At 39.6% G+C, this 27,111-nt stretch overlaps 2 protein-coding genes across 6 annotated transcripts; one reads left to right on the forward strand and one right to left on the reverse strand.

Annotated features, from left to right (window-relative positions):
• Positions 1-342: 342 nt before the first annotated feature.
• On the forward strand, positions 343-24,126 carry rhobtb3 (Rho related BTB domain containing 3). Of its 5 annotated transcripts, none has more exons than XM_047805504.1 (12): positions 343-485; positions 784-1,024; positions 2,156-2,348; positions 8,459-8,616; positions 9,889-9,997; positions 11,939-12,325; positions 14,957-15,066; positions 16,304-16,406; positions 18,371-18,544; positions 18,978-19,144; positions 20,280-20,376; positions 22,040-24,126. In XM_047805504.1, exons 1-12 carry the CDS (start codon positions 463-465, stop codon positions 22,156-22,158), a joined length of 1,881 nt encoding a protein of 626 aa, XP_047661460.1. In that variant the 5' UTR covers positions 343-462; the 3' UTR covers positions 22,159-24,126. The 5 variants fall into 5 exon arrangements, 4 of the variants coding, with proteins under 4 accessions (XP_047661460.1, XP_047661457.1, XP_047661458.1 ...); XM_047805501.1 differs by having other exon boundaries at positions 784-1,075; positions 21,241-22,162; XM_047805502.1 differs by having other exon boundaries at positions 21,241-22,162.
• On the reverse strand, positions 21,474-25,758 carry glrx (glutaredoxin (thioltransferase)). Its single transcript, XM_027152663.2, has 3 exons — positions 25,456-25,758; positions 24,384-24,506; positions 21,474-22,176 (listed from the first exon to the last, which is right to left on the reverse strand). The coding sequence occupies exons 1-2, from the start codon at positions 25,660-25,662 to the stop codon at positions 24,393-24,395; spliced, it is 321 nt and encodes a 106-aa protein (XP_027008464.1). The 5' UTR covers positions 25,663-25,758; the 3' UTR covers positions 21,474-22,176; positions 24,384-24,392.
• Between the last annotated feature and the right edge of the window lie 1,353 nt (positions 25,759-27,111).

Here is a 27,111-nt window from a genome sequence, read left to right on the forward strand (position 1 = left end):
CTGTCCGTTCATTTCCTCCTCTTTTACCTCTCGCTCAACCCACCAGGCTCCGAGGTGATTCGGTGTTTAATATCTCGCAGGGGTTTGGCTTTCTCTGTGAGCACCGTCGGCGTCGGCGTCGGTGCTGACATTTTTCCACGTTGTTCTGTGTATGAACTTGTGCTTCCCTGCGTTGTAGAAGCGCCGCACACTGCGGGGGTCTGGACCTGAGCTTTGGGGAGCTTCTCATTCTGGTTCTGCTCACCGGAGCATTGCGCACAGAACACTTTTCCCCTTCAAGAGGCTTGTATTTATTTATTTTTCTTAAAGAAGAATGAACGCAAAAACCGGACTCGAGACACCGGAACTCGCTCGGGGTCGCGTTTAATGTGGATTTCGATGGATTTGTGCTGTCGGGCTTGATTGCGGAAAAAACCGTCTGATGGGAAAACGTGGCGCTTGAGGACGTGCTCACCAAGCTTCATGCTCTCAGCTCAGGGGACCATGTAAGTTAGATAAAGCATGACTATTAAACTGTGTTGGCTTGTATAATATTAGTAGTAGTAGTAGTAATAATAATAATAATAATAATAATAATAATAATAATAATAATAATAGGACCCATTGATCTTGTCATCCCTTCAATGACACAATGTGATGCAGTTACATGGACAGATATTACAGAGTTAATAATTAATGCACATCTATTTGGTATTCTTTGTAAACCACATGACTGGTTTAATATCACCTAAAGTTATCCAGTGCAGGATTCAGTGATGGTCATTGTTGTCATCCTCTATGCAGGTCTGTCCACATAGTGGCCCTGGGCAGCGAGTGTCCAGGGGGTGTGGGGTCTGGAGAGGAGCCTGCTGCTCCAGCACAGGTGCAAGGGGGGCTGCTGTGGAGCTACCTGGGTCATGGAGCCAGAGAGCTGGACCCCACCTCCTCCACTCCTTCTAGACATCCACTGAATCCAGCATTTATGGAGTACCAGTCTAGAGTTTTTGGAGATGTCAGAGTGATGGTGCGCGATTGCCCTAGCTGGGTGAGTTGGGCACGGAGAGTGAGACAGTGTGGCATGTGGACAAGTGAGCGAGTGAGTGATAGGTATAGTCTGATGGATGTGTGAGTATGGTGTTGTTGAATAAGGGAGTGAGTGGACACTGGGTTGGTGAATGAGTGAGTGAGTGAATGAGTATGGTGTTGTTGAATAAGTGAGTGAGTGAACACTGGGATGGTGAATGAGTGAGTGAGTGAGTGGCTGAGTAGGGTGTTGTTGAATAAATGAGTGAGTGAACACTGGGATGGCGAATGTGTGATTGGGTGAGTAAGCGAGGGAGTGAGTGAGTGGGTGAGTGTGGTGTGATGGATGGATGTGTGAGTGAGTTAACAAGTAGGGTTGTGAGAGTAATAGAGTAAGTAATTAATTATGGGGTGATGGGTGAGTGAGTGAGTGTGGTGTGGTAAATTTGCAAGTGAGATGAGCAATAGTTATTGTGAAGCGGATAAGCAAGCGAATAATTATAACATGGTGGATGCATGAGTGAATGAGTATTTTGTGGTGGATGAATGAGTAAGTGAGTGAGTAAGTGAGTATCGTGTGGTGGTAAATGAGTGAGTGAATATAAGTGAGTGAATGAATGAGTGAGTGAGTAAGTGGTGAGTATTGTGTGGTGGATGAATGAGTAAGTGAATGTGTATAGTATAGAAAATGTTAACTACACATTAGTTTTAGAAATAATAACACACCTGAATTAATCCTGATAGAAGACAACTAAAAGAAGGAAAAAGCAAAAAAAAAAAAATGCTTTTGAATATCTACGTTATGAAACTGAGAATAGGTTTATATAGGTTTTATTTGCTCTAGCAGCTGTACTGTAGATCAGTAAATGAGAGATCAAATGATTAAAATACTGATGATTGGGGATTTAAAAAGCAGAATAATGGGCTTGGAGACATTTGGTGGATTTTAGAGGAGATTTCTCCTTCTCTTAATTACTGCTGCTTGTCAGACTGTTCAAGATTTTATCCTAGTTTTCCTGCTTATCCTGTTTTTTTTTAATCTGAACATAATAATATAATTATTATTTTGGAGAGAGGTTTTGATAAACAGAACCCCATTGACAAACTGCATCTTCTTTATGTGTTGTGTTCCTCATCTTGATTCTACCCTCAGGACTTGCTGGACAGTGACTGGGCCAGTGTGCGGAGTGTTTTGGAGCAAGCTGATATTGTGGTCATTAAGTATTCAGTAAATGACAAGCTGGCCTTCCAGCAGGTCCGAAATGGCTACGCCCCTCGTCTCCGCCCCCTTCTGCGCCACTGGGGCATGCCCGTCATCCTGGTAGCAGTTGGTGCACGACTTAACGGTGAGAGATGATTGGCTTCTACTGTTCTGCTGTCTCTCTGAGGTTTGAAATATCACGAGTGCTCTGTCTCTTTGTCAAAAAGTGTTATGCTGTGTACGGCTTTTTGAGGCACTGCAGCTTAACGTATTAGTATAGCGTAGATTATTGTTTTGCAGGAGTGGCGTCTTCCGTGTCTGCTCATGTATTTTTCATATTTCTTACGAACTAATCTGTTAAGGATTAAGGATCAAAAGCGTACTATACGTATCTAAGCCTGTTGGTGCTGTGGCTGTGCTTATGCTTTTATTTGGGGTTAATATACTTCTGCACTACAGCTTAAAGATGTCCTTCATGAGTCGTCAAGAATGCACCAAAGAGAAACATTTAAAAAAATATATATATCAAATAAAAAGGGATTAGATCGTAAAGTAGAATGCACTGAGTGGTACAGAACTAGGCTTAATTAAATAACCAGGCACCCAAACTAATCCAAAACCAACCTGGTTAAACTACTAACACTAACAAAAAAAATATATATATTTTTTAAAAATTCTAATTTCGACAATTGTACTAATGTACTATTGTATTAGACATTTGTACTAATGTTTTCAGTAATAAAAACCATTATCCACTGGATACCTCATTAAATTAAATACACCAACAGGATTAAATACACCAACCTCTTTATTTATTAAATTAATTTTAGTTTGCACGATACAAATCATTCTTGCTGTGGAATTTACACCAATCCATTTGGTATGGACTCAAAGCCTGGAATCAGTGAATCGACTCTTTTCTGGATCGACCTCTTGTGCCATGACCGAGAATCGAAAGCAGGACTTGAAGTGACTTGATGACTTGACCAGCAACATGTATCATAAATGTATACACCGAACACCCAGAACATTAAAACCACCTGATTAATATAACGTAAAATCCCTATTGTGCCACAATAACAGCTCTCTCGAGGCATGGACTCCAAAAGACCTTTGTTGAAGGTGTGCTGTGGTACCTGGTACCAAGACGATGTTAGTTATATGGTAGGTCCTCCAAGGATCTGGAGTTTGTTTGTCCAGCACATCCCGCAGTTCGGATCGAGTTCTGGGGAATTTGAAGGACAAACCACAAACTCATTGTCATGTTCCTCAAACATTTGTGCAGTGTAACAGAGTGCATTATGGTAGGCACGTTTGGTAGGCACTATACACTACATGCTGTGAAACCCCCAAAAGACCTGCTGCTTTGGAGTTGCTCTAACCCAGTAGACTAGCCATCATACTTTAGTTCTTGTCATGGTTGCTCAGATCTTTATATCCCATCTTGTGATAGCAACAAAATAATCGATAATCAATGTTATTCACTTCACCTACTGTATCAATGGGTTTAATGTTATAGCCGGTTGGTGTATATTGTAAGAAAATAAATTAGCACAGTGTTTATATACAGTAGTGTATGTAGAAATCCATTTAGTCGCTTAGTTGTAGCAGCCCTGTTTGTCTGTTCTTAACTTATGTGGAAGTGGTCATATGTCCCTCATCTGTGTTTTTCACCAAGGGACAAAGTCTGACTGAATTTAAACACTGAATTCACAAACTTTATCTTACTGTAATAGCTAAACCATTCAACACTGTAGTACAAAAGTCGATCTAAAATTTGCCCTAATGTTAACTAGATAAACTACTTGCACATGCTCAGTGTGAAATATTTCAAATAAATGCACCCAGAGCAACAACAGCTTCTCGTGTTCTTTATCTGACCTTTAAATAAAGAATCTATCAAAGTTTGATATTAATTCTCCGTTGCAGTGCTGTTTACACCGAAAGGGTAATAGTCTAGATTTAAAGAGATGCAAGGTTTAGTGCTAGACCTGAGGAAGGTCACGGCCCTTCATGCGCTAAACTTGGAGTGTCGCTGAATAGTGAGAATGTTGTGAAATCTGCAGCGGTTCTTATCACGCTACAGAGCCAAGAGCAGTCATACAGCAATGGAGTCATGCACATACATATACATAACACTGGTTAAATCGAGTGGAAGTGGAGCTCTGGCACGTCTGGTTTATGTGTCTGCCAAACAGAAATGAGGTTCGGTGCTATAATTTGATGGGACCGTAAATTATACCCTAATACAATTTTTTGTGAAATCCTTTTAACTATTTAACAAGATAAACTATTCTGACAAACAACCCATAGCTGCTGTCTCACATATTCTCTCCTGCTAACATTTCATCCATGTTATTCTAATATTTGTCAGTGCAATTTTAAATGGCTTGATGAAGTGACACATCTTTAATGCATGCTTATGTTTTCATGGTGTGTCAGTTTCCCACATAGATTAGTTGTCTTTTGTTGTGTAATAGTTGTGTTGTGTATATTCAGAAACAACACTGAACTACATTAACCAGCAGCACCAGCATGCTATACCTATGTTCTTTGTTAGCCCTAATTAGCACCACTACTTACTGTAAGTCCTGGGTTTGTCGTATGTGTGCATGTCTTGTTTAAATTCTGTTTTTTTTTTATGTTGGTTAATGGTACAGTTACATTTAGGCACTTGGCAGATTCACCCTTACATTTTTCTTATTTCATACAATTGAGCAATTGAGGGTTAAGGGCATTGTTCAGGGGACCAGCAGAGGCAGTTTGGTGAACCTGGGGATTGGTAGTCCAACACCTTAACCATTAGGCTACAACAACCCTTGCGCACGGTGGCTTTGTGGTTAGCACGTTTGCCTCACACCTCCATGGTTGGGGGTTCGATTCCCGCCTCTGCCTTGTGCCTCGGGGGTTTCCTCCGGGTATTCCGGTTTCCTCCCCCGGTCCAAAGATGCATGGTAGGTTGATTGGCATCATGGAAAATTGTCCGTATTGTGTGAGTGTGTGAGTGAATGAGAGAGTGTGTGTGTGCCCTGCGGTGGGTTGGCACTCCATCCAGGGTGTTTCCTGCCTCGATGCCTGGTGACGCCTGAGATACGCACAGGCTCCCCGTGACCCGAGGTAGATCGGATAAGTGGTAGAAAATGAATGAATGAATGAACCCTTTATGGTCTTGTTTTATGGTTATGGTTCGCAGCCTCTAACAATTCCTGACAGGTTAATTAGCCTTTCTTAAAAGAATCTAGATTATCCCCAGTCTCTTTTTTTTCGCTTATATATTTTCTCATATTTTTATTATTACATTGTAGGTATTGTGAAACCCAGGGTGTACAGAAGCTTAGTGCTACTTGGAGTGCATTAGTAGAGTTATATTTCTCAGTCCACAGCTTTTCTATTAAATTCACTGTAGCTACTGAATAATTCATAATAGGCTTTAAAATCAATAACAAATCAGGGGTTTATGGGTTTCAGCTTGATAGCCAACAAGTAAGTGCGCATAAACATATTCTATAGATTTTAAATGATTGTTTCCACATTGTTGGCAGAAAAAAATAACCTTCATCTCATCGTAACTATTGCACATCCAGACAAGTGACAAATTATAGGAAACCGCGTCATAAAGCTCTTCCAGATCTGCTTCAATGCATCAAGGTACAGATTCTGAAAATCCCTGGATGGATGAAACAATAGCTCAAGAATTTTTTTTGTTGGTTGGTGGTTTGGTGTTGTTTTAAGTCCAAGATCTTGCATATGTGTTAAGGATCTGGTGACTGTGAAGGATTTAGTATATGATTCAATTCATTTCACTCTCATAAAAAATTCAGCCCTTGTGCTATGTGGATGTGGGCGGGGTCATCATGAAAGAGACCACGCCCATCGAGATACAAATGTCTCATCATCGGATAAAAGCAATCGGTCAGATGAAGGTTGAATTGAAGCAGAACATCCAATGACACAGGAGATTCTGTACCATAGTTTGTATGACTAGTGAGTGGTGTGAATCAAGCAGTATTTTTCAGTATGCTGTATAGCAACAAACATGAGTGACTATGCGTCTTATCTCCCAAACAGAACAGGAACTGCTTCAGGATTAGACTGCACACCTTATCAGATTTTGTCTCAAATAAGCTTCTGCAGCCAGAGACAATGGCAGAATGTTTTCAGCCAGGAATAAGTGGGCATAAACTTGTCAAAACCAGACCATTAAAAACTTTACAAAGCACGAAGAATTGAATTTTTGAGAACATCTGCAATCTTAGTAAGCAGACCGAAGGGTCTTTATTGCGATCTATAACTGATCACGTTGCCAATATTTGACAGTATTTGAAGGTGAGAATAAACCAAATACTTTAAATATATACTTGAGTAAAAGCTCTTGGAATTGAACCCGATTTTGATAGAAAGAAAATAACTCCTTTATCTGTGTTTCCATTCTTAAGCCCCTCTCTTAGCAGGGGTAAGGTTAGATATATCTATTATATAGTTGGATACTGATTCTTGTTTCTTTTCAAGGACTATAAAAGCTAAGACTACATCTTACAATGTTACTGAAAATTTGTGTTTGTTTATTGGGCTATTAGAGAAAAACATTCCACCGAACAATATAGAGTAGAATGGAATAGAATAGAGTGATGACTCTCATTTTCCCTTTATGGCACCCGGCACACTCTTCTTCCGTACCCCTGGTCACTGAGAGTAACCCAATTTCCTAATTCTACGTGCTGGCGCTTCAGGGCAAATACGTTTCTGTATTCAATTACACACCTGGCCTGCCCAGCAGGCTATTGGGTGTCTCAGTAATCTAGTGCACGTCACGAGTGTCCGTCGGTGGTGCCGGAACATTCCGTGTGTGGCTTTGATGGATCCAGGACACTCGTCTGTCGACTTTAGACGCTGTTGGTGTGACCAGTAGGACTTGGAACGGTCCTCTCCACCTTGGGGAAGACCAGTTTTTCCTTTGGAAGTCCTTGACCAGAATCCACTCACCAGGTTTCAGCTCACTCTCGAACTTACCTTTCTCCTGTTCCTCAACAACAGTAGAATAGAATATAGTGAACTTGTAGTAGAGTGGAATAGAATTGAATAGAATACCAGAAAATGACAGCAGAATGGAATAGGACATAATAGAATATAGTGAAATGTCAGTAGAATAGAATAGATTATAGTGATAAGGCAATAGAATGAATAACAATAGAATAGAATAGATAAATTACATTTTAGAATGACATATTGTGGTTACATCAAACTGTCAGACACCGGCTACTGCTCCTCGCTCGAGCCGATATTACACGAGACAAACGGGTTTAAGCCCAAGGTCAGAATCGTGCATGACCATGACACAGCTATTTTATTTTGGCAAACTCCTCGTACGTGCACTCAACTCAGTCGCTCGACATATTGTTGTCAAAACCCAAACCGTGTCCCGTAACCTTCTTCACTCATTTTGCATCCATCTGTCTTATGCTTCTGTTTCTATCGCTTGTAGATATTTTTACAGAATGTCTATTTTCTGCCTTTACTGGCTTTCAAATACAATGTTTTGAATTAGGAGTTTGTGCGCATTCCTGGTGACGACTCTCTGAGCTCGGTATAATCTGCAACTGGAAAATCCACAGTGTGGAATTTCATCTCAGGATTGTCAGATTGAGTTCAAGATCTTTTTTTTTTTTTGCAACAGCCAAAAAGATCTATGCTTTACTCAAGTGGAAGTGAGCTGACAATTATTTCCTCCTTCCGCCTTTGGTCTCTCCTTCTTTCTATTTACTGTATCCCTCTTTACTTTCTCTGCTTGTTGTTGTTTATTGTTTTCCCGTGGGCCCCCGCTTCCCCTCCTGTTTCATATTCCCCCTCCTTTCTACTGCCTTGGCTTTCCTTTTTTCTTCCCTCTTCTGCTCTCTCTTTCTTCTCACACACACACACACACACACACACACACACACACACACACACACACACACACACACACACACACACACACACACATACAAACATTCATGCTTATATCAGCTGATTTATATTCAGGGGCGGCGTTATGACGCAATTGAGTCTCCTGTCCCATATGTCTGTGAGTCCAGAGATGTCATGTGTTTTCACAAGTAGACATGTGCTAGCATTCATTAGTGTATGAGCGAGATATTCTTAGAACCTTGGATGTGCACATAATTCATAATGACAGTGCTGTATACGGACGAGATTCTTCTGAAATGTGTCTCATATTTTTTCCTCCACTGTACTATGGTTGGTTGTCACTGCATCCAGATGAAGGGCCACCATGCACCTGCCCCCTCTGCGCGTCCGACTGGAGCACTTGTGTTCCTCACGGCGAGGGACTTCAGCTGTCTCGAGACCTGGGTGCCACCTACCTGGAGTTACCATCTCTCAATAATTTCTTTGTGGGTCGCTACTTTGGCAGTGTGGTGAGTATCTTAGTATTCAAGCCAGATATATGAGTACATCTAAATATTTAATATTCAGATGCATTCGATTCTTAATGAGCTACTATAACAGTCTTATACTGACTCATACATTGCACTGATTGATAAACTGATCAAGTAAATTGTAATTTGTTAATGTTTCACTGACAATCAAAATTCTTTGAGACCGAATTTAACTCACATCTACATTTCATTATTTTCACTTAAGGACTTTTCACTTGGAAGAATACAATATTTTTAATTCTAATAAAGTATTGTATGTAGACTACATTTTACACTGCTGACAATTTGTGTTGGTGTATAGACCTATTGGAGAAAAACAGTCCATTGAACAATATAGGATGGAATCGAACAGAATAGAGTGAAACGACAACAGAATTGAATAGAATCAGATAGAATATAGCGAAATGACAATGGAGTTGAGTAGAGCAGAATGACAATAGGATAGAATAAAGTGATATGATAATAGAGTGCAACAGAATATAGTGAAATGACAATTTCATGGAATAGAATTTGATATAATGTAGTAAGATGACAATAGAACTGAATAGACAATAGAATTGCATAGTAAATAGGAAAGGATATTTGCGGAATTACAATAAAATGGATTAGAATATAGTGAAACAAAAATGGAATATGACAATAGAATTGAACAGATTGGGATCACAGTAGAATATAGTGAAATAAAAATAAATAGGAATAGAATCGGGTAGAGTACAAACAAAAGGACAACCAAATGGAATAAAACAGAATACAATGAAATGAAAATAGTATCGAATAGAATGGAATAGAAATAGAATAGAGTATAGTAAAATGACAACAGAATTGAATAGAGAGAAATGACAACAGAATGAATAACAACAGAATAGATCAATCAGTAAAGAGAATAAAATTTAAAAAAATTTCTTTACAATGTTCATCGGTTTAATTTTTCGTGCTTGTCTGAAATTATTAACTTATATTTATGACAAATATTTAATTATTTGTTTTCCTATCATTAGAAAAGCGGTACCTAATCGGGGGGGGGGGGGGGTTGGGGGGCTGTAGATGACACATATCTGTACTCACTGTCAACAATCCTATGTGTTATTTATAATATAGTGCTATTAAAATAAAACATTTTACATTGTAGACATTTGAATATGCATTTTCACCTCAGGATATGTACAAATTCTGTTAACCGAAATAGATATTAAACAGTAAAATGTCTTCTGATAGCCCTAAAGCAAACTCTGTCTGTGTGTGCACATTTAGCTTGAATACTTCATGATTCAGTGTCTGAAGCAGAGAGCGAAAGAGCGACCTGACAAGAGGCGGGGTCAACGGTTTAATGAGCCCCGCCCTCCACACTTGGACCAACCAGGTACGAATATGAATCTTAAAATATTACACTACTGAAAATTTGTGTTGGCTTATCGGGCTATTAGAGAAAACAATCCATTAAATGATAGGATAGGATAGAATAGGATAGACAATTTTCCAGAGATGCCAATCAACCTACCATGCATGTCTTTGGACCGGGGGAGGAAACCGGAGTACCCGGAGGAAACCCCAGAGGCACGGGGAGAACGTGCAGACTCCACACACACAAGGCGGAGGCGAGAATCGAACACCCAACCCTGAAGGTGTGAGGCAAACGTGCTAACCACTAAGCCACCGTGCCCCCGCTGTGGAATCATTAATAGAATAAATAACAATTGAATAGATAAATCAGTAGAACAGAATAAAACAGAACAGAGTAGAATACAGTAGGACAGAATAGAATAACTGTATATTCACAGTACAAGTACAGTCAAATTTGGTTTGTGTGCCAGTACTGATGCCTACATAGAAAATGACAGGAACTATTATGCATATTTCTATTCTCTTATTCATAAGCAGTAACTGCTGCAGACGCAAACCAGCGACTCGGTAGAGCCTTTAATACAGTATCTGTTCAACATCTCTGAACTGTTTCTCTGTGTGATAGCAATCTATTTTAATACAACTTATGTCCAGAATTCATTAGATTTATTTTTATTCGAGTCATTTTGAGATCTCTTTATGAAGGACTCCTAGAATTCCTAGGCGACGGGTTTGCCGATCTTTTATAGCAACGACTTTTACATTACTCTTACATTTTTATGTCTGTAAATAGTTCTAGTCTGGCTCGCTGCAGTCGTAAACTTCAACAAGGTAAAAATTCCACTCACAGTATGTTCCTTTCTCCACAAAGTGTAAAGTGTTACACGTGTTAATACGTAACTGATGTTTAATGCCAATGTTAACGTTATATTTGTTAAAAAGTAGCGAGAAAGCAACCGGGAAATGTATTAATATTGGACCCTAGAGTGCACTGTAAAGAAAGATTTATTGAGCGGAAATGGCTAATTTGGGATATTGCAAGCAAGGCAAGGACTCAAGCTGTCAAATGAATCAAAAAGCACATTTCTAGACTCTATTGTTAAAAGGATTTGTATTATGTTTCATCGTGCTAGAATTCGCTGTCCGTGCCGATATTAAATATATTTAGTAATAATGATAAAGCATCACATTTGTCATGATACGTCTTCGCTGTAAGCTGCGACTGTGATTCATGTGTAAGGTTTGTGTTGTGTCAGTTCCTGTAGTGTGTTAAATTCCCCAGTGAATTAGATCTGATGTGATAATGATCAAACGTTTGGAGCTTGATTTTTTAACGACTCTCATAACGAATGTGTAAGTAAGCGCAAAGAAATATGAGAACGTTAGGAACGTATAAATGTCATAATATTAGTTTATAGACTGCAAGCAAAAAACAAAAAACAAAGAATGGAGCCAAATGCTTTCGGGTAGTTTGTTAACGCAAGCCCAGCACCACTTAACACATTTTATGGAGAGCAGGACATTAAATATGAAGGCTACAGAATCCTGGAAAGCCCTACCAGAATGTGACACTGATCAAAATCAATGATGATTTATCATAATTCGTCCTTCTGCACAAATAGTGACTTCTTTATGCTTTCCATACTTCTCCCATGCCCTCTTTCTATTTTACCCCTTTTTAATCCTCTGCACTCTATCATACTCGTTCACCCTTCACCTGCCTCTCTTATCTTCTCTTTTTCTCCTGCTCCCTTGACAACTTTGACTTTCTCTCTCTCTCTCTCTCTCTCTCTCTCTCTCTCTCTCTCTCTCTCTCTCTCTCTCTCTCTCTCTCTCTGCTTGCACACACATCAACTTGCACCCCTCACCACAATCTCTCTTTTATCCGCTATCTGCTTTCTTTCCTTGCTAATTTATATGCATCACTTCACCATGTCTTCACCTCTCTGCTGTCTCGTAGCTCGTCTTCCTCCTGTGCGAGTGGAGGAGTCCAGCTTCTCTCAGGATCTGCAGTGGTTGCTGGAGCGTGGTGCGCAGTTTGCTGATGTGGTCTTTTATGCTGGGGATTCTGGGAAAGAGCTGGGATGGGCACATGCTGCTGTGTTAAGCGCAGTTAGCCCCTATTTCAAGCAGCTGTTGGTGGGAAGGCAGGCATGGGAGAGGCCCATGTCCCGATGTGCTTGTCGGGAAAGAGACAGCCCTCACTCTCTGCTGTCCACTTGGGATGGCGGCTTGGATGACCTGACCCGGGCAGACGGCCACCTACCTGGGCAACTGTCCCGGCTGGTTGTGAAGGACCCGCTGCTGTGTATATGCATGTGGGAGACGCTTATGTTTCTCTACAGAGGTAAACAAATGTAAATACCTGACATCGTACATATAAATCTCCACCATTATCAAGACATCCTGTACAGATTTGTTTCATTGCAGTTGCATGGTAGAGAGTTGTTAGTGCTTGCTCTCCTTATACACCGCTTACATAAGAGAAGGTTTTAAAACGACAGACCTTGAAAAAACGCACCATAAAAGAGCACACTTTCATCCTGTCCATTTTTCTAGGAGATGACTGTTGCTTCTAATATTATGAATTCAACTATGTTTAACGTGGCAACACACACACACACACACACACACACACACACACACACACACACACACACACACACACACACACACACACACACACTATAGACACATATAAATACAGTCCATTTCCAAGAAAAGGGAATGCTAAAAATAACTATAAAGGTAAAGGCAGGAGAGCAACCAAGAGAAGTTAGCTTACATTGGTCTGAGTCAAAGTTAAGTCTGACAACATTCTGGTCCCGATGAATTAATGTTTCAGACAAAATACAGCTAGATACTATTACTGTTGGTGAAAAGTGTAACATTTGACACAACATAACACAACATATTATCAGACTGACGCATTACAACAGCTTGCTGTATTATAGCCTTATGCAGAGCATTTTAACTTGTGTTTAATCTTTAAACCTTTCATAAGTCATTAGCTTTGAAATCTGAGTCAAATTATGAGTCATAGGCTTTGAAGTGTGAGTCAAAATATGAGTCATAAAATTTGAAATCTGAGTCAAATTATGAGTCATAAAACAGATTACAAGTAATATTCCTTGAAGTTGAGCTGCCTTGCATGGAAGAGTCCTAAACTTTGAAGTCTGCCCAAATTAAAGCTTAAACACTGTGAGTTTTTTGACTTGTGAGTTGTGACTCATAAGCTTTAAAATATGACTCAGTTTGCGGTGAGTCATAAAGCTTTGAAGTTTGCAGATCTGATTTTGCAAATTGAGTTGCGAGTCTGAGACTCAGGTCCCCATTACTGGCAGCACAAAGAGAATCTCTCTTACACTTAGACCAATCGATAGCTGCCTATTGAACGATGCAAATCTGTATGTCTAATCTCCAACAGATGACAAGACAGGTTACATAAGGCTTTGAAAAAACGGACTTACTTTAAAGCATACTTTAATACAGTAAGAAGAATTCAGTCTTTGAACTAGTAACATTGATCGATCACATCATCACGTAGAAAATGTACTAGGACCAAAATCCTGCATTGCTTTGCTCCGTGTTGTTAAAAAAAAAGAAGGTTGGAAGCAGATTTTCAATTGTTTCCAGTCGAGGTAGCCTTAATTAATGTATTTTGCACAAAAGTTAATTATCTCATAACCACGCTGAACATATTCGATCCGTGTATAAATGGGAAAGGAAATTGTCATTGTTTCAAGGTGCATTAGTTAAAGACATCCTGAGACTTTCTCAGCAGGGAGTCGTTTGCCACTAAATCACTGTTCTAAGAGTAAAAATACCACTGGCAAGCCTTCCTTATCTCCTCCGCTCCATGCCCGGATTTCTCTTTTGTGTTTCTGTAAAAGGAATTTTTTCTTTGTTTCATTACCGGGAACATTACTTTTGTGTGTGTGTGTGTGTGTGTGTTTGTGTGTGTGTGCATGTGAGATTTACAGTTCTCTGTGTACATTACTCCTGTAACCTGGGGCTGTAAGGCTGATTAGCATGGTCCATAGGAGAGAAACACAAACATAAACATACTGCACAGGGGAAAAAAGGATGGGAAAAAGAGGTGCAATTAATATACGGATAGAAAGGAAAGGAAGAGAAGGAAGAGCGAGGCAGTGAAGAGACTGTAAGAGAGAGAAATAGAGATAGAGAGACCGAAATGTGGGATGTGTTGCGTCTGTAGACGTGTGGTGCTGAATGCATAATGGTGATTTTATGCTCACGTTAGCCGTATATAAATGCGTTGCCCAGAATCCGAGATCACGAGAGAAGAAACATCCAATATCGGCGCTGTATATCGTTAATGATCAAGGATTGAGTTGACCGCAGCTCATTCAAAGCTCGAGTCGGAGTTTTACGAGCGACAAAATTGATAGACACATTCATCAGTGTTACGACATGTGTAGCTGCACGAAGGTGAGAGTCATACCAATGCGACTGAACCAGCACTGATTATATTGTGTCATTCTGCACAGGCTCTTTGTATTCTTCACTTCAAGGGCAGTGGAAATGCGTCGAAAAACACTGCAGCTGGACAGAAAAATCCTTCCACAAAAATCCTGCAAACAAACAGCCTAAAATGTCTATAAGGGCGATACAGGAGGAGATAAACAATTCTGACGGGATGCTCAATAACGCCGCTGTGAGCTTGCCAGCCTTTGTTGTTCTAATGAGCACTGTCAATGATAGGGGTAAAAGGCAAAATCTACTGCAGCCAGCACAAGCGGACGTAAAGATTATGATCTAGCTCTATTTCACACAACGTGTTATTAAAGCTGTCGGACATATGAGGAGCGCAAAAACACTGCACCAAGCAGATATTTCATATACTGCCAGGATTCAAGGTTCAGACTAATTTGAGAGTCTAGACAGACAAATCATGATGCTATGAAGCATGTTAATAGATCAGCGTGTGTGTATGTGTGTTTGTGTTTCTACACAGGAGCTTGGGAGTGGGAGTTTCTGGAGGAGGCTTTGGCTGAGAAGCTCAAGAACCCTTTAGCAATAGCCCAGCTGATGGATCGAATACGCTCATTTGTTGGGAGGGAAAAGGTAACAGGAGCTGTGCAAACTACTGCAGTATATTATGGTAAAAATCTGCAATCCTACATTTTGGATTAGGGCATAAATCTTTCGATAGTTTAACAATGGCAACACACAACACAGCGAGATTGTTAGGGTTGAGCAACGCATCGTGTCATGAGGTCTCATCATTGGAATTGTAGGAACGATGATTTTTGTGCTGTTTATTCCTCATACCAAACGTTTTGTCTGGAAAAGGTTCTGTTCATACATTAAACTGTCCGTATGTGTATATTACATCTGAAATAAAAAGCTTACTCTGTTTAAACGTCGGACACAATTGTCACTGATAGACTGCATGAAGCTATAGTCTGGGCTACACAGAAATCAGCCCCAGCTTCACGTTTTTATTCTGTTCTGAGAATTTGTATAATGACCATTTCTCTGCTTCTAACCTTAATCCACTTTAAAGCAGTTGCTTATTGCAATGAATCTGATGTGGAATCGTCTAAAAATAAAACCTTAGGGCTTAGTGTTGCATTTATCCTTGGAAAAACTTTCCTTGGAAGAGAGCAATAACACAGTAATATACACACACACAGATACAGATACACACACACACACACACACACACACACACACACACACACACACACACACACACACATATACACATATACACACACTCACACACAAACACACACACATTAAAAGATGTTTACTGCTTTATATTTCTGCATGCAAAACACACACAAACACAAACATACACATAAACATTAAAATATGTTTACTTCTTTATATTTCTGCATGTAAAGCACACACGCACGCACATACACACACACACACACACTAATATATGCATACATTAAAATATGTTTACTTCTTTATATTTCTGCATGTAAAGCACACACACACACACAAACACACACACACACTAATATATGCATACATTAAAAGATGTTTACTTCTTTATATTTCTGCATGTAAAGCACACACACACACACACACACACACACACACACACACACACACACACACACACACACACACACAAACACACACACAAAATGCTGACATAAATGTAAGTCAGATGTTTTTGCTTCTGTTGCTTATATATAATGTTAACACCAGCCTCACATGGGAAAGCAAAACACCACCCGACCTCCAAAACAGGTCTCTCATTGTAATTAGGAGTGGGACACTAGAACATCTACTAGAGCACAACTATAAGATGACTTGCTTGCTAGCTGCTACTTTCTTTGTGTAGGCCCTCAGGGACCCGACTGCTCCACGATCTCAGCCTGTTTCTCAAACATTGGGAAACATCTTCAACTCCCCTCTCTACTCTGATGTCATTTTCATGGTGCAAGGCAAGTACCTCAGTCTATTCTGCATACACATAGCCATATTGTGCACACTGTATTACTGTATGACAGTATTATCTAGATTACGAGACATTTTTGTTGCCTTTGCTTTGACAAACATGCGTGTTTAAATCAGTTCCTCTGGATCCTTGAGTTTTTTTTGTAAACAGGAGCTGAGCGCTTGGTTATTCCTTTTTCCCAACATAAAGCCTTCAGATTTCAACCATGAAATTAATCTGTAATAAACCAAGGACTCGAACCTGTAATTAATTGAGACTGTTGTTCCAAAGTACAAACCATTTGGCTCCTCTGAGGTATTTTTTCCTCTGAGGGAAGAAATTGAACATCTGCAATAATTAACATAGCTCTGTATTTTTATTTTTTTTTACACTAAAGATCCTATATAGTCGTCTTCGGGATGATTGTGGTCTAGCATTTTATCTTTTATGCTGCGCTATTTGTGATAATACTAGAAGGTATACAGAAATTGTGGTGAGTGTAAAGCAGAATTGTGAGATAATACAATTTTTTGATTTCTTCTCCTCCAGCCTGTTTGTTAGTGTTCTGCAGCAGGCGAACTCTTCCGACGTTTATGGGAAGAATATGGGAACTTAAAATTGAAGAATGCTTTGCTGCACTAGCGGAAATTAAAATGATCTCAGCATTGGACTAACAACAACAAAAACGTGTAAATTAGATAGGTTTTCAGCAATACGCAGTACAAGATAATGACTTCTTCATAAGGATGAACTTACAGACATTTTTCAGGACAAGCAGTGGGATTAAGATAAGAAATGGATGGAAAAAAACAGCACTAAATGAAGCAACAATGAACAAAACTGAGACAAAATTGTAACTAAACTACATTAATGATAGAGGCGCGTGATGTGGCATTTCAGTGCCATGTTATACATGCTTGGTTTATTAAGTAAAGAATAAAATATGTCAGAAGTGCTGATTCCTCTAATGTGACAGCAATTCAAATGAATACACGTGCAGACAGCAACAAAGCAGGATAATCCATAATCAATGTCCATATAGGTTAAAGGTGGGGTCTCCGTTGTTTGAGAAACGCTTCAGGAAGCTGCGTCGGGCCGCCAAACAAAACCAAAACAAAACTAACGTGTAGCCAATGAGCAGAAAGGGGCGTGTCTTGTCAATATGGGCGGAGAGAGTGTTCAGTGCGCATGTGTGACATTAGCAGAAAGCGGTTTTAACTTTGACATGGTGGATAAAAACAAAGAAAGAAAGCGAAGGAAGGAAGGATTACGATAAGGCAAGAAGAAGGACGTGTTAATGTAGGATCAGCTTTCCAGGAGAGAACTGAACGTCTTCCGCGTGAAACGGAGATAAACCTTTCACAGTACAACACACAGTACTACAAAAACACATTTGTATTACTATAATATTACTTATTGTGTTCATTTATTGATAGAAATATACCCTCGGCCAGCTGCCCCAACAGGTTCCACCATAATACTTATCTGGGTTGTACTTGGGTTATACTTGTCTGGTGTATGTGTGGGGCGGAGCTATTAAAACAGGGGTGGGACCCATTTGGGTTGGGGCATGTTTGTTTTAGTGATTTCAAATGTCAACATTGTGTTTCAAACAACGGAGACCCCACCTTTAATGTTAAAACCAGGGAGTAGAAAAAAAACAAAACGTGGAAAAATAAAACTCTAATTAAATAAAGTCTAAACACAAAACAGACGAATACAGTCAGGCAACAAGCTAATCATGAGGCAGGGATACTGTATAGATAAGATATATATAAGACAAAAGCACAAGACGTAATGAACAAAAGCACATAGTGAACCCCAGGCAAAAGAAATGACAACATGACATGTGCTGAGAAGGAATTCACAGCAACTGCACTGCTATATTGCTACAGTAAATATACACATATTTATAGCGATCAGATCTTACAGTCCAGATGTGTGTGAGAGTGTGTGTGATGTGATTTCCAGGGAGTGTCCTGCCTGCACATAGAGCTGTGCTTGTGGCTCGCTGTGACGTCATGGCAGCTATGTTCAGCGGCAAATACGCAGAAGCGAGGAACCGAGTGGTTCCCATACACGGGGTGTCCTCTGACACCTTCCTCGCCTTTCTGGAGTATCTCTACACAGACACCTGCTGTCCAGGTGAATCTGTATTCTCTGCTTTTACCTTGATCATCAAGTCTTGGATCAGACGTGCATTCTCTGTTCTAGTTCTCTGTAGAAAAATACAAACAAACAAAAAAAACAGCCTAAGATTGAATTCATTAATGGATGCTTCACTTGTCTTTATTGTACCACTTGTTCCATCATAGCGGAGCATTGATGGATGTCGTACTTTTTGTACTGAACATAGCAGGCAGCAAGTATTCTTGCACAGATAAATGGTTCAGATTTGACTGCCAGTTGATGAAGATGCGCATCAGTACAATGTGACATACGGGTCCGACAGCTGCAAGGATGATTGATGGATGAAAAAAAGAGCAGCTGGTGATGATTGACAAATGTGCATATGTGTGTTTGTGTGTGTGTGTGTGTGTGTGTGTGTGTGTGTGTATGTGTGTGTCTGCGTGTTTAGCCAGTGTGTTGCAGGCTATGGCGGTACTCGTCTGTGCAGAGATGTACCAAGTGAAGCGTCTGCAGCACCTCTGTGAGGTGTGTGTGTGTGCGTATTTGCAGAGCATGCCCAGTCGGGAGCTGGCCTCCACTAGCATCAGTGTCATCCGCTTACTGAGGAGAGCAAAGGTGAGTTTTTTTTTTACTTCACAACTCCTTAATTGGGGGCACGGTGGCTTAGTGGTTAGCACGTTCGCCTCACACCTCCAGGGTTGGGGGTTCCATTCCCGCCTCCGCCTTGTGTGTGTGGAGTTTGCATGTTCTCCCCGTGCCTCGGGGGTTTCCTCCGGGTACTCCGGTTTCCTCCCCCGGTCCAAAGACATGCATGGTAGGTTGATTGGCATCTCTGGAAAATTGCCCGTAGTGTGTGTGTGAGTGAATGAAAGTGTGTGTGTGCCCTGCGACGAATCAATCAATCAATCAATCAATCAATCAATCAATCAATCAATCAAATCAATCAATCAATCTATCTATCTATCTATCTATCTATCTATCTATCTATCTATCTATCTATCTATCTATCTATCTATCTAATTACCCATCACTATTACAGGTACTGTAGTAGCATCTAATGACAGATTCTACCCAAATATCATTTACATAAATGTTTACTGCCCCAACCGCTGCCCTAAGATGTTCATTATAACCGAAAAAACAACAAGTATTTTTCTTCTTCTAATATGTGAATGGATTTCTAATGAAACTTGAATGAAAGATCATCAGCCAATCAGCTTCTTGGCAAGAACTGGCCAATGGGGGCACTACAGGGAACACAGTAGTGATGCAGGTGGTTAAGGCTCCAGGTTGTTGATCAAAGGGTTGAGGTTCAAGCCCCAGCACTGCCAAGCTGCCACTGTTGGTCCATTGAGCATGGCACTTTAACCCTCTTTCTGCTCTAGGGATTCTGTTCATGTCTGACCCTGAGCTGTGACCCAAAAGTTAGAATTTTACTGTCATGTAATGTATGTGTGACAAAATAAAGGCTTTTATTCTACATGCAAAAGTTGCTCGGACCCACTTGCTGGTAGGTTAGTGACCCAAAAAGATAAACAATAAACATTTAAACAATAATCCTGATCAGGAAACCTAGAGTCTATAAATAAGCAAATTAGAAACATTACACATTGGCATGACCCGTGTTTGCATACTCAACCATAATTGCTTCTTCTACTTTATGATACAATAACCCTTGCCAGCCAGATGTTCCAGTATTTTCCAGTGGCATGACTTAACTGGGTGAATGCTGTTTTCTGTTTCTTTTTAGTGTCACAATGCTGACCAGCTGTATGTCTGGCTCCTCCACTTCATTGCCAATAATTACCTGATCTTCAGCCACAAACCCGACTTCCTGGAGCTTTCAGGTGAGACCAGCTGTAATAGCTGATCATATAATGACTACAAATAATGTGTTAAAAAATAATAATTAAATAAATCTGACCAAATGCCCTGAACAGATGTTAAAGTACATAAACCCTTATACAACACCATATGCTAGTTATGACACAACAGCTCATAGAAACAAGAAATGCTAATGCAGGGTCGAACCCCGTGGCATTCTGCTGTGTCGTGCATGATAATTTAAGGCAGAATAGCTTAAGCAACTATTAAAGTACCTGTAAATTGAATGCTTTAATGGTTAATTCTTTCTGAGGATGACGCTCCTCACAGAGTCCACGGTTCCATCCTGAGCTCGGGATAGCGTCTGTCCGCATGGGTTTCCTACAAGTTCCTCAGGTCCCTACTACCTCACTTATTTAGTAATAAAAATTCTAAGTACTAATAGTAATAGAATCTAAAACGTAACAGACTGACTAATGATCCGAGTTACTATAGAAATGAAGACACATTAGAAGGGGCACGTATTATAATCCTGAGGTGATCAATCAGATTCGTGGAATAGAACATAATATGGTCATAATGGGTTTATTAGGTTTAAGGTGTTTCGTTGTATAAATCATAAATAAAATAATGAAATATGTATAAACAATATATTAGAACAACTTCATTATAAACATTACAGCTTATAGACACACCTTTTTGGTAAATAGTGATGGATTTTACTTATATATTTATATTATAAAATATATCATATATATATTTATATATAAAATATAAATTTTCATATTGTGCTGTTTTTTTTTTTTTTTTTTTAATTATTTATTTGCTTTTGATTGGATTGGTTGTGTTTCTGGCCACACATGCACGTTTTTTTTTTCTGGGCTTAGGTGCAAAGAGACACTACACACATTTTTATTCTCTACTGCTTATTTTTAATGATTTGTCCAGAGGTACAAAAATTTCAATGTTTTTCAATGACCTTAAAAATAACACCATGAGTGCGTCTCAATCAGCTCACTACTTCACTAGTCAAGGGATTTGCTAATCAGGGAGTCGCCCGTTTTAAGGGCTCACTCTCAACCGCAAAATCCTTTCTGTGCACAGAAATGTTTGCTCTGTTAAAAAAAAAAAAAATTCACATAATGCACCAAGTAGCTTGTTATCATTGTTGGAGCTCTATTTATATACAGTTAGTTTTAGTTTATTGACAATTAAGTGTTCAAAATCCACTTGCTAGCCTATGATCTCTACTAGCCTGCTTTGAAATATCGTGACAGAAATGCATGTGATTAAGCTAACAAATGTAAATGACATTCAACTTTCAAAGTTAACGTATTCAAGGTTTTTAAACCTGGTGACTGATGAAGAAATTTTAATATCATCAGTGTCCCCATGTGTAGTGTGTGAATTTGTGGACATAATATACTGCTTCAATATCAAGTGAGCTAAGGAGCTGATTGAGACGAGGCCAAAAATTATTTGGATTTACAGGAGATCCATGATGCCAAGCAAGTGCTATATATCGATGCAGTTTATGTACGTCGTGATCCGTGTCGATTTGTTTAAGTGGTTAATATTTTAGAAAGAGTATAAAGCATATGGTGAAAAGGCACTGCGTGGGTATGTGTCGGGGGTGAGGGGGTGTTGCTGTGTTTTCTTTATGATCACAGTGTTGCTGTTGGGCAGAGGAGGAGCGGGAGCAGGTGGAGCGGCTACGCTGGCCCTCAAGAGGCTACCTGCAGGAGCTCAGCGAGTACCAACAGCGCAGACGGCATCTGCGCAAGTCCCGCTGCAGCATCATGTGAGGTCCCACAGGCGGCACGCTAAAGACAAGGACGAGAGAAAGTGCAAAGACGAGTCACAGACATGCTCAAAACCTCTGACCTTTAATCCAGTGACATTAGCACACAGTCATATAATCTCAGAGACCCCAAGCGGACACTGTGGCCTAATGTTTCTCTCGGTGCCCTATGACACGGATCTGGCTTTGTGTACACAGAGACGAACTGTTCCTCCGAACGGAGACTATTTACTACAATAACCACGGAAGAAACACTAAGTGAGCGGACGTCAAGGACGATCTAAAGCTCGGAGGCCGAACGTGAAGCCAAAATCATGCCATTAGAGATTCCCATTTGAACAAACAGTAACTCCAAATCAATTTCTGTTGGATTTGGAGTAGAGTGTGAACACTGAGGTTTTGTAAAATAACACTGAATGAAATTTCAAGCTTGAGGAAATATATTTACAATGTTTAAAATTTACAGTGATGGCATATATTCGAAATGTCCAGATTTATAATATGATATAATCAGAATAATTATATAATCTTTATATAATCATTCATATTCTTTGCTTTGTTTTTCTTTTATTATAACATCCTTTACAACGAGTGAAATCAGTCATATCTACATAAGAAACATGTCAAAAGGTGTCTGGAGATTTTGTCATGGATAGATTATTCTTTTTCTGGGGGAACCTATCCCATGAATTCCGTATCCACAGGACACCCTGGACATGTCCCAGTTATATGCAGGGCGCTCACACACACACACACACACACACACACACACACACACACACACACACACACACACACACACACACACACACACACACACACACACACACACACGCTCGTGGTTACACACTACTGCCGATCAGCTTCTGAAGCATGTCCTTCGGACTGTGGGAGGAACCCGGAGTACCCAGAGGAAACCACTGAAGCACGAAGAGAACATGCAAACTCCAGGCAAGAAGGGTGAAGAGCCAGGACTCGAACCCCCAACCCTGGAGGTGTTAGGCTAACAACTTGATTATCAGGTTATTCAGTATGTATATTACTACTTTTTTTAGTTTTACTCTGGGTTTACTAACAGCTTACAATACATTAATGTTTCAAATAAAAACAGAGCTTTCAAGTGAGCTATTCAGTTACTCAGTAGCAGCTTGGGTTGGATCTTCTGACTGAGATTTAGGGGTTGCTCTTTCGACATATCAATCTTGATATTTTAGCAAAACTGTCTAGAATTATTTATTCAGAAGTTCTTTATCCTGGTCATGGGTGAAAGCAGATCTATCCCAAAAACACCAGGTGCGAGGTGTAAAGGCAATACCGTCTGGATGGGACACCAATTCATCAAACATTGATTTAAACACACATTCAGAATTTAGAGTAACCAGTCCACGTGCTGTAATGTTTTCTGGACAGCTGTAGCGTGTGTGCGACGCAAGCTCGGGTTGAAACCCTGGCCCTGGGCAGAAACCCTGGCCCCGGGCACTGGCTTCCTTGTCGTTCCTCAGGCATGAAATTTACCTCCATATTCCAAATGTGACCAAATTCAAAGCAATATTCAAAGTGAGATTTCTGATGGCATGATTTCGAACTCACTCCAAGCTAGAATACGCTCCCAAAGTGTTGAACAGGGTAGGGTCAAACACATCCTCTCCAGAGATGTTTCACACATCCTCATGGTCTGCCATGGTCTCTTCTTGGTGAGAATTTCTTTGATCCGTCGGTTACTCTTGCAAAACTTCAAATGTTTATTTTTTTTGCCATGAGATTATAATTTTTCGGCGATGCGAACTATTTTTCTAACATGTACATCAGGTTTTTATTTAGGGGAAATCTGTATGTATGTATTATGTATCCAGCATGTGGATTGTTACGTGCAGTCGGTGTGTTGGATTTAGAGCCTGTTTCTGGCTGTCTGTAGTCTAGTGTAGTTCTGTCGATCTTCATCTCAAACTGAATAAAGGCATTTTAGAAGGAACCCTGACGTGTAGACTATCCTGTGCTCTAGTCTGTGTCTAACTGAGACAAAGTGGCCAACTCAGTAGGTAATGCCCTGGGCTGCAATTTATTTTTATCTTAAGAAGTGCTGAGCGCTGCGAGTGAAAAATGAATGAGTGATGGTGAGAGAGAGAGAAAGAGAGAGAGAGTGATAAAGATGAAAAAGCATGCTGTATTTATACTGTGTATTGGGTGCGTGTGTGTGTGTGTGTGTGTGTGTGTGTGTGTGGGGCTTACGCCAACATCTCACTGCAGCGCTCCAATTTTCTGCAGCATGCCTTCCAGTTTTCCACCTTTGTGAAGTCCTTCCACGTCGCTGCCTCCTCCGATACACTTCTCACCTATAAACACACGTGGCACCTGCACAGCAAAACAACACCACAACACAACACAATTAGCACCATACATCTGCAACAGCTGGATTACTAAAAAAAAAACGAATAAAACTAACATACGCACATATTGACACAAAGGCTGATTTAGTTAACAAATAAATAACGAACGTAGCCTCTAGTCAACCGTTGTGCAATCTCATTACACACAAACCTCCACCCACATGGAGTCGTTTAGTATCATACAGTTTTGTTTCTGTGACTGATTTTCTTTCTCGGCAGCTTTTAAAATGCAAACGTGCAGATAAAAAAAACATTTCTGTGGGTAAATAGAACAAAAAAAACATGGTGTATGATTTAAAAAAAAAAAGCCAAATTTAATATTTAAATTAAAAAAAGACTTTTTTTACCTTTTTTTTTTTTTTACTATGTATTAAAAATATCACATTTCTCATCAGGTTACTTCATATTGGCATTAAACATAGAAAAAGAAACTGGTTCTTAGTGAAAGTTGCAAAAAATTCCCAGAAACACTGAAAGTTAAACTGAAATATTCATAGTTCTGGTGTTTAAAACATCCATACTGTATATTTCTACCTGGATTTATTCGATAAAGTGACTTTTTGGCATTCAACCAAGAATGAAGAATCTCGTTGCATTTTATTTGCTATTCCTAGTGACATTTTGTCTCTACGTCATCTGTTTATCCGCAAACGTAGACAAACACATGGAGATGTGGTGCCAGGTCAAGCAGGCAAAAGTTGACATAACATGCAGGAAACGTGCTACACAGAAAAGCATAACAACTCGGGAGGATGGGCGTGGCCTAATGATGTGCGTCAGTGAGTGCGTCATCGACTCTATTACAGAGTTTGCAACAAAATAAACATAAATAATAAACGTTATTTGTTAGTTGTTTGTACAGCGGGGGAAAAAAAAACAAAAAACACACAAAAACAGTTTAGAAGATGACTCACAGTCCTAGCGCCTGTAATCTGCTGTAAGTATTTCTGAATGTCGTCCATGTTGTCCCGACCGCTGATGTCGATAAACTCTAAATGTCCGGGTTTGAAGCTGTATTTGGACAACACGTCTTTAGCGAGCATGCAGTAAGGACACGTCGGTTTCAGAAACACGACCACTTTGTCTCCTTTAATTTGAGCTTGGACGAAATTCTGAGCCATGATATAAGCAGCTGTAGAACAAACAAAGCGACTGAAGACACGACGTTTTTCTGCCCGAATCACGCTTCCTGAATGGGTCGTGTCCCTAACTGCAGTGCGTAGTGCACTAACTAGTGAGTGAAACAAACGACGAGGAGATTTTGGACCTCTTCTGAGATGAGGCACTCTTCGAGGATCCTGAGTGTATCTAGAGTTGTTCCAGCTCCAGTTAGACTATATACTAAAGAGGAGATAGCAACTCCATGTGGTCTTTAAAGGCAACAACCTCCTCATCAATACAACATTTATCAGACTGTATTTTTATTATCACACCCTCCAGTGTCACCTATATGAGGATGAGGTTCCCCTTTGTGTCAGGTTCCTCTCAAGGTTTCTTTCCTCCCCACAGTCACCTGAGTCACCTCAGACTTGCTCATTAGGGATAAATACAAACACATTTAAATATATGTAATATTAATCTTGAGTTTTTGTATTATATTAATCTTTATGACAAAATCATTCTTTATAATAACCTTTTATTTTATGTTTATGTTCTGTAAAGCTGCTTTGAGACATTACCAATTGTAAAAAGTGCTATAGAAATAAATTTGAATTGAATCGAATTGAGTGCTGTTATGATATAATAATTAACCTTATAGTTACGTTTAATGTTGTGGAATATTTTTTTTTTTTTTTGGAAGATTTTTCTCTTGAAATTTGACAATTACGAATTTGTTTGGAATCTTAACATTTGCTGCTTTACCTCTGTTAACTTACATTAAAAAAGAAAGACAATTCTTCTGTCCTGAAAGCGTCATTTTCAAAAAAAACTTGCCTAAACATATTCTACAAGAAAACTCCAATCTTTCTTTACTGAAAACAAACCCTAAAACACTCTTCATTATTAGCCTTAGATTATGAGCATCAGCCATGGACGTACCAGTTAATGAGCTATTACTATAATAGAATTAATTAGAACGAATATTAAGCTATTATTTATGTTTACGTGCTTAAGCATCTATTTCATAAAAACAGCAAGCCAAATTCTAGGTTTTTATGAGTCTTTCCTTATAGAAATGTTCCTCTTCTTGATAAAAGTGGGTACGTAAGCATTTTTTATATTGTAGTACTTCGGGGAATTTTATGATGGTTCGTGGGAATTTAACCTAAAGCCGTTATAATATTACTGACAATTTCACTTTGTATTTGTGATGTGGCTTCAGGAGAAACAGGCAGTCTTATATCTGAAAGTAATAGCCAAAGGGAAGAAATAGGATATGGAAATAATAAATATCTGGGACAATGCTGCCAGTGTCAATATCTGATATTCAATGGCGAAAGTTTGATTTTGACATTGGTGGGGACATAATTTATTTGACATTGGTGGGGACAACATTCCCCGTATTTTGTGCATAAAACTGTTGTTATAAGAATACTTTCTTCCTCACATACCGGTAACCTGCATAATTA

This window comes from Tachysurus fulvidraco, chromosome 21 (assembly GCF_022655615.1).
Source record: "Tachysurus fulvidraco isolate hzauxx_2018 chromosome 21, HZAU_PFXX_2.0, whole genome shotgun sequence".
Classification (NCBI taxonomy): domain Eukaryota; kingdom Metazoa; phylum Chordata; class Actinopteri; order Siluriformes; family Bagridae; genus Tachysurus; species Tachysurus fulvidraco.